We start from the raw sequence: 8,936 nt of genomic DNA, 5'->3' as shown, positions 1-8,936 counted from the left end.
TGGTATAGCTATACTTTTATATGACTGGCAGCACGGTAGGTTTGTTTACACCAACATCGCCACAAACACATGAGTAATATGTTGCACTATGACATTATGATGGCTATGATATAACTGGGTGATAGGAATTTTCAGCTCCATCATAATCTTATGGGACCACCGTCGTTGACAGAGATGTCATTATGCAATGCATGACACTATCAGCAATGAGAAAGATAATTTCAGCACCAATTCTACAGATATCAAATTAATAATAGGGTATATTGGGAACAATCTTATTCTAATAAATTAGACAATTTAAATGAAATGGATAGATTCTTTGAAAGACAAACTATCAAAGTTCACTTAAAAATAAATACATTAACTAAATAACCTCCCTCCAAAACCCCTCAAGACCTCAAACTGATGAGTTCTATCTTCAATTTTTAACCATCAAAAGTAGTACATGTTGATTAAAATGCATGCAAACTATACAGAAGTGTTTAAAGTAAAAATTGAAAGTCAGCATATTACAACTCCCCAGTTACCATTGTTTAAAAGCATTTTGATGTGTCAGAATAGAATATATTTACACACAGACACACATATAAACGTTTATTCAGTTAAATGAAGGAAGTAATATGTACGTTATCTGAGCTTTCTTTTCTCGCGTAATATTTCTTCCTGTGTCAGAATTCAAAGCTCTATATTACTTTTAAAAAATAGTTGTGTAATACTTCAACATCTGATATTGTATTATTTTCTCCATTCCTCTGTTGGACTAAATTTGGGTTGTGCTACAGATTGAATATTTGTGTTCATTCAAAAGGCATATGAATGTCTACGGCCACGCTACCCGTCTGATCTTGGAAACTAAGCAGGGTCGGGCCTGGTTAGTACTTGGATGGGAGACCACCTAGGAAGAGCAGGTGCTGTAGGCATAGAAAAAAAAAAAAGGCATATGAAGAAGCCCCAATGCTCAATATAACTATTCTGGAGATAAAGCTTGTATAGAAATAATTAAAGTTAACTGAGATCATGAGGGTGGAGCTCTATCAGAATTAATGTCTTTATAAGACAGGAGAGAGCTCTTCTGTGAGCTCCCTCTCTCTACCATGTGACACAGGGAGAGGGTGACCATCTGCAAGCCAGAAAGAGAGCCATCACCGTGAACTGAAATGGCCAGCACTTTGATACCTTGGATTTTCAGTCTCCAGAAGTATGAGAAATAAATTCCTGTTTTTATCCCCTGGTCTATGGTGTTTTGTTATGACAGCCTAAACTGAGAAATACAGATCATGTTCTATTATTTTTATTATTAATATTTTTGCTATATAAAAAATATCGCACTAAAAATTCTTGTACACTTATCTTTGCACATTCATGCTAATAGCAGCAGAGATTCCTGGAAGTCTGATTACTTGGTTATGGAGTGTGCTGTTGGGTAGATATTTATGCTATTTTTTTGGCAGTCCCAGCTTTATGTTCAGATGCTTTTATAAGGTTGTCATTCTGTAATAGTAAGGACATGTCCACACCACAGCCTGAAATCTGCCTTTATATTTGGAATGACAAATTAATCAGGTAGAGACAGTCATCTATCAACTTTCTCTACAGGAGCACTACTGACATTTTCAGCTGGAAAATGCCTGTGTGAGGTACTGTGCTGGTGTCTTTACCCAACACTTATTATTTCTAGTCTCTGGGCACCAAATGCCAGGAGCACTCTATCCCTAGTTATTGCAATAATCTCAAAAGTTCCACACAGTTTCAAGACCCCTGAGGGAGTAACTTCCCCACTTCCAGAGCCTCTGAAACATCTATTAAGTTTAAAATATTATAGTTAAAGGGAATAGTTTTGTGACCTATAGCTTTGTTACCAATGAGTTATTTTACTAAACTATCATTGAGGTTAGTACCTGCAATCTTTTTTTGATTCTATTTCCACTTTGACTCTAATTCCAATTATTTTTTGGTAAGCAAGTTCATTATCAACTTAGGTTAGAGATTCACATATAAACTCTACCCACAGCATTAATTTTATTTAAAAAATTTTAATAAATAGAACAATATAAGAGATTTCTATGTATCCATTACTCAAATTTAAAAAGGTCAACATTTTGCATTAGATAGAGTTCTTTCAAAAGTGTTACTTTAGAACTATAACGGATATCACGTAAGGCCCCTTTGTATCTTTACTCAATTACTTATGTGAAATTAGTGTTTATCTTTCTCTCTGTTAAAGACAAGTGAAAGGCAATCTATTTAAAAGCACTAAATTAAACTTTTCAAATTTAAGATAAATGAGTTTCGGCCTAGTTCTCTGCCTCTGGCGGGAGACCTCGGACTAGGGAGGGCTCGCAGGGTTTCGGTGTCCCCACGTGCCCGCCCCCCGGCTCTGCCCTCCCTTCCTACCCACCAGCCGGGGCTGGAGCTCAGCGCTACTCGGAGGCTCCTGTGTTGCAGGTCGTCCGGACTCTTAACTCCGGGATCCACACAACTCCCTCCAAAGCGCAACGCCCCTCCTCTGGCTGTTTTGAACCCTCCCGGCTTCCGCCTTCCAGGCGGTCACAAGGCTCTGGTCACGTGACCCGTACTTCTGTCATTCTACTGCGGCTGCTCGGCTTCCTTCTACCTGAGCAGCCCTAGACGTGTCCTTGGTGCTGGACCCTCATCACGTTACGGCGTCTGAGTCTCCCGCCGCCTCCTAGGCCTCCGGACAGGAGCGATTGTGACTCCGCGCCTCAGCCTGGCGGTGGCCCTGACGCCGCGGACTGCCTCCTCCTCCCAGCCGCCTTTGGGTGCGTTGTAGGGTCCTCAGGGTTCGCGAAGTAAGGCCACATTCAAGTCGTTCCGTTTCGGGCACTGCCCAAGTGAGGTGAGCCCTGCGGTTTATCCAGCTTCCCTGGTGCGGGCCGGTTTCTCGCAGCCCAGGCCCCTCCTATCCTCTTGTTCTGGGTTCCCAGATTTCTTTCTTTTCAGGCCTCAACTAGATTTACAAAACTGTAGAACCTTCCCCGCTGGGTCAAGGAACGTGAGGGGCGGCGGGCGGAGGACAGATAACATACTTCCCTACGGTTGGGCCTTGGCCCCGGCCTCCTGGAGGTTCGAGTTGTTCAGAGACCTAGATGACAGCACTGAGGCACCTTCAGCTACCCCAAGAGAGGCGCTGGGGCTGAGCCTGCTTGGTTCTACGGTTCCAGCTTGGCCTGGATGGAGCCAGTTTCTACTTGGGCCCTGCCAGTCCACTTTGCTCTTGTTTAGGCAGCAATTCTCCGATGCAGAGATTAAGTTTCAAACTGACTAAGGTCATTGGGGTCTTGGAATAGAATTTTAGCTTCTTTGTGGCCGTAACCATGAATTTGTATTTTATGGAAAGGAACCTCTGTATTTTGTGTCATGTTAAAATCAGGCTTAAACGTTTATCTGTTAGTTTAGTAGTGAGAATTACTTAAATCTCTTTTGCTAGCTTCTTGTCATCAAGCTAGACACCCATTGTTGGCTGTACCTAAATTGTAGTTGGTATTTGTTCCAAAAATTTCTCCTAGAATTGATTTAGAAAATACTATGAACTTTGGTTGAAAAAAGAAAACTCTGTCTTCTAAGAAATTACATTCACAATTTGGCTATTTTTATTTGAATGAATACTTTTAGAAAGACCTATAGGTTTTTAAAATGTCACTTCAAAATGATGCTTAGTAAATGTAAGTAAAATAATTGGTTCTCTCTGTACCATACAGGTTCTTATTTTTTTGTCAGAAGAGGAAAGTTGATTCCAATTGTATACATTTAAAATACTTTCCTATTTTGTATGCCAATTCCATTTAAGCATGATTTCTGATGTTAGTATCTTAAATAGTTACTTTAAAAAATATTACTGCAATATTGTGCCAATAATTAAAAAACATTTCCTGGAAGAGTAAAGACCTATAGAGAATACTTTTATGGAGCAGTACATAATTGGGCAAGATTTGAAATATAATGATTTTAATATTTAATATTTAGGATATTTAATATTTGAGTTGAATGCCTGGGGAGATTAAGGTAGTAATGATGATATTATTAATGATAGTTAGTAGTAAAAGATAACACCTGGTATTCTGGTTTTACCTTGCATCAAAACTGAAGATCTGTTGGAAAACATTCAAGATCATAAAATTTAAATGACTAAAATGGATATCCGGGGTGCCGTGGATGCTGCTGTACCAACCAACATTATTGCTGCCAAGGCTGCAGAAGTTCGGGCGAACAAAGTGAACTGGCAGTCCTATCTTCAGTAAGTACCAATTGGCTGTGAATCATGTGTAATCATGTGCTTTTGCATCACACTTTTTCATGGTCATGCTTCTATGAGAGAAATACTAAAAAATACTAAAAAATGTGGAAGAAAATTCTTCCTTCTTAGAATAATTAGCTGTTGTAGGGAGATGGTATAGTGTGGTGGAAACAGCTTGAGGCTCTCGTGAAGAGGCAGAGCTGGTCTTAGCACTTTTGACTTTTGCTGTCTGGAAAGTTGTGCTTTTTGAGTGAGTGGGAAATATGAGAGGAGTGTTAATGGGCTGAGAAGGGAGGAAGAGGATAATGTGCAGAGCCTGCCACAGGCTCTGTGTGCCTTGGTGATCACTGTGCGGACAGATGATTTTGCAGACTGGCTCATACAACTAGTAAAAAGTGTAGAAATCTGAGATTAAGACCTGGGCTTGCATTCTGGTTCTGTCTATTAGTTTAGTGATCTTAGGCAAATCCCTTAACTCCTCTGAGCTTTATTAAAGTAAATAAAATGGAGATACATATCCACAGGGTTTTTGTTGAGGTAATGTATTTAAAGTATTAGCACAGTTGAATATAAGCATTAATACATTGAATACACTCAATAAATTTCAGTTTTTTCCCCCTTCTTGTATATATTAAGATTTAGCATACTGGTGTGTATTTATCTGTAACGTAAGTGTTCACTTATTCTTGACCATATTTTATCATATTGACTTTGCTTCACAGTTTATTTTGGTGTATTCATAGCAGTGAATTATTAAGGAAATTCAATTTAGATTTGCACATACATTTTGAAAACAAATGGAGGAATGTTTAGTTTCGTGTCTAGCAGTTTTCTTTGTTGTAAAAGGGCTTTGCAGTATATAAAAATGATTCATTGTTTCTGTTAATTTTATCACTCTTCAAACATTTATTGACTGTCTGCCAAGTTTGAAGCTTTTTCCAGGCTTTGGGGCTACAAAAAGATAAAGTCATAATCTAGTAGGGAAGTCTGGTATATAAACACATTATTTTAATTCAGTATGTTACCTGATAATAGAAAAGTGCGCAGAGAATGATGAGTGCACAGAAAAGGGGTAGTTCTTCCTACCCCCAGGAAGTTTTCCTGAAGGGAATGTTCAAAGGTAGGGAATTAAAAACAGCATGCTAGGTGGGGACTAGTAGATGTTTTGGAGGCAGGCCAGGAGAAGAGCTGAGGCTGGAGAGGCAGCAAGGAGCCAATCATAAGGCCCAGTGTGCCATCGGAAGGAGTTTGGACTTGATCCTGTCAGTCATTGCTTTTTAAACTGATTATTTCTTTTTCTGAATAAAATTATTAGGTGAGATTGGTTAATAAAATCAAATAGGTTTCAAGAGTACAATTCAATAATTCAAACTGATTCTTAAGCTGTGAAACCCATAGGTGAAGTCTAATAAGGAATCTCAGCGTATAAAACAGATGGAAATGACAGTTGAATGGAGGTGGGAGTGTACATCTCAGAGCTTTTGTTTGAGACCATTCATCATCCTCATTAGGGTTCTAAGAAGCATTAAAAAAAAAACACTTTACTGACATAAACCTGTATATAATTAAGGAATACAACTTGATGAATTGGGAGATAAGTATATACTCATGAAACCATCACCACAATCAATGCCTTAAACTTATCCATAACTTCCAAAGATTTTCTCTCACCGTCTTTATTTTATTTTACTTTATTTTGTGATAAGAACACAACATAAGATCTATCCCATTAGCAAAATTTTAAGTGTGCAATATGATATTGTTAACTATAGGCACTGTGACATACAAATACAGTAGAATTTTCACCTTGTATAAGTGAAACTTTATATCCTTTGACTAATACCTCCCCGTTTCTCCCTCCCTCCAGCCCCTGGCAACCACCATTCTATTCTCTGCTTCTATGAGTTTGACTATTTTAGATTCTTCTTATAAGTAGGATCATGTAGTGTTTGTTCTTCTGTGTCTGGCTTACTTTACTTAGCATAATGTCCTCCAGTTTTTACTTATGTTGTTGCAAATGACAAGATTTCTCTCTTTTTTTTAAGACTGAATAGTATTCCATTGTACGTAAATACCAGATTTCTTTACATTCATCCACCCATCCACACTTAGGTTGTTGCCATATCATGGCTATTGTGAATAAAGCGGCTATGAACGTGGAATGCAGATATCTCTCTGAGGTCCCGATTTCAGTTCCTTTGGATTTATACCCAGAAGTGGGATTGCTGTATCATAAGGTAGTTCTATTTTTAATTTTTTGAGGAACCTCCGTACTGTTTTCCATAGTGACTGTACCAATTTATATTCCCATTGATTCCCATCAGCAGCACACAAGTAGTTCCTTTTCTCCACAACTTCAAAAATATTTGGTATCTTTTTTTTTTTTTTTTTTGATAAGCAACCTTACAGGTGCGAGGTGATAGCTCATTGTGGTTTTGATTTGCATTTTCTTGATGATTAGTGATGTTGAGCATATTTTCATGTACCTGTTGACCATTTGTTTCTTTGGAAAATGTATTTTCAGATCCTCTGCCCATTTTTTAATCAGCTTGTTTATTTTTGTCGTTGTTGAGTTGCATGAGTTCTTTATATATTGTGAATATTAACTCCTTATCAGAGATATCGTTTGCACATATTTTCTCCCACTAGATAGGATGCCTTTTCATTTTGCTTATTGTTTCTTTTGCTGTGCAGGAGCTTTTTAGTTTGATGTAGGCCCACTGGTTGATTTTCACTTTTGTTGTCTGTGCTTTTGTTGTCATATCTAAGAAATCATTGCCTAGGCCAATGTCAAGAAACTTTCTCCCTATATTTTCTTCTAGGAGTTTTGAAGGGTCAGATCTTATATTTTTCATTAATCCATTTTGAGTCAGTTTTTATGTATGATGTCAGATAAGGGTCTAATTTCATTCTTTTGCATATGGCTTTACAGTTTTCCCAAACCTATTTATTCAAGAGACTATCTTTTCCCGATTGTGTATTCTTGGCATTGTTGTTGAAGATCAGTTGACCATGTATGTAGGGGTTTATTACTGGGCCCAAGGAGCACAGTTTAAAAATCACCGTTGTCAGTATTAGAAACAACTGTAGTTTGTCAAGTTGGATATAGATGATCAAATTTATCTTTTGGTTGGATTGTTCTACTGACAATGTAGAGGGTAGATTTGTGGGTAATAAACCTAGAGCTAGGGAGAGGCTGTGGCAGTATTCAGGTTGTTGGAATGTATAGATTTGGATAGATCTGAGAAAGTCTTAATATGGATTTGAAGTGTGAGGGTGAAAAAGAATCTAGTATGATTTCTCTGACGGGAATGGGTTACCGTGGGCCACTGACTCCAGGGCAGCAGGTGGGACTTTCTGATGTTTTCTTTGTTCATCTCTATCTGTATGATTGTTTAAATCCTCTATGAAATTAGGATTTTGAGCTACGTTTTCTAATTTTAGTCCAGAGTGCATTTAGACTAGAGCACAAGGAGTTTCATGTTTATAAAGCCTGATTCTGTTTATAACCTAAATAGAATAATATTGTTATTGTTCGTAAAGCACTGGCTGACTGGCAGAAGTTGCCTAGCATTGGCATTTGGAACATTTTTAGGTTCTATGGAGATTTTTGTTTTTTTTTCCCCCCTTTTTAATTCCCACCCCCACCTCCACTTCCACGCCTGACTACGGATGTCGCTGTCTCCCCTTAAGAGCTGGATCTCTGAAGGCAGGGTGTCTCCTCCCACACGCTCGCGTCATGCACCTGGGGCCTGGCGCACCCGGAGTATGGTCCGTGGCTCCACCTGGGGCATGAACCCAGGATCTTCTGCGTGAAAAGCAAACGTGCTGACTGCTACACTATGGAGCCCCTGCATGGAGATTTTTAATTGCTTTCCATTCTGTTTTTCGTGTTCTAAGGTCTCTATACTATATGTCATATTCTCCTTTCCTCTTATTTCTGTCCTTTATTCTGTTGTCCATCTCGTGAACTCCTCAGTTTGTCTATGCTTTAATGTTCACCATGTGTGCCTACTGTTGAGCTGATCAGTGTGGGGACACTAGTGGGTGTGGAATGTACCTCCTCTAGAAGCGTTTCAGATTGTTAGGGGCTGGACTGTACACGTCAATTATCAGTGACTCTTATATCACATTATATTCTGATAAAATAAAACCTGTGGAAGAGTTCCCCAGCATCTAAAGGCTAATAATGCTTTATCCCTCACAAATGAACATGTTATTATGAAAATATAGTGTTTTAAAAATATATTTTTATATTTGATTAAACTTTTTCTTAATAATTCACCAAGAATCAAAAAATACCATCCTTCTCTTTGAGTTTAAAGTTTAATGAGAAAACAAATCTTTAACTAAAAAATTAAATAAGTTTCAGTAAGAGTTAAATGGAGATGTATGTAAAGTTTTCTCAGATAACAAAAGGAAGGCACAAATAATTACCTGGGAGCTTTGGGGACTCTTCCCAGAGCACATAAAGGTACTTGTAGGAGTTGTCTCAGCAGAGGAGCTGGGGGAAACTCCTGAAGGAAACTCCAGGCGGGAAATGAAACTTGGAAGAACACCAGTGCTTTGGGGGCTTCACATAGTTTGAGGCTCCCTGCAGGCGGTTGCAGGCCAATTTGCAGCACCTTCATTCACCAATTTTGTGGGCCCAAACCCTAGGAGCCATCTTGACTCTTCTCTT

General features: G+C 38.6%; 1 protein-coding gene across 5 annotated transcripts in view; it reads left to right on the top strand.

Moving 5' to 3' along the window:
- The first annotated feature begins 2,551 nt into the window (after positions 1-2,551).
- ATP6V1H (ATPase H+ transporting V1 subunit H) overlaps positions 2,552-8,936 on the top strand; it is a 117,389-nt gene continuing 111,004 nt past the window's right edge. For 3 of the 5 annotated variants that reach the window (XM_015598582.2, XM_015598583.2, XM_025041168.1), the window contains exons 1-2: positions 2,552-2,857; positions 4,108-4,255. In XM_015598582.2, coding sequence (XP_015454068.1) covers positions 4,143-4,255 — 113 coding nt within the window. In that variant the 5' untranslated portion in view covers positions 2,552-2,857; positions 4,108-4,142. The remainder of the gene's footprint in view (positions 2,858-4,107; positions 4,256-8,936) is intronic. The other 2 variants (XM_006923963.3, XM_015598581.2) reach the window with 2 other exon arrangements.

This window comes from Pteropus alecto, unplaced genomic scaffold, assembly GCF_000325575.1.
Source record: "Pteropus alecto unplaced genomic scaffold, ASM32557v1 scaffold87, whole genome shotgun sequence".
NCBI lineage: Eukaryota > Metazoa > Chordata > Mammalia > Chiroptera > Pteropodidae > Pteropus > Pteropus alecto.
Note: the sequence above shows the minus strand (reverse complement) of the source record. Positions and strands in the feature narration are given on the sequence as shown.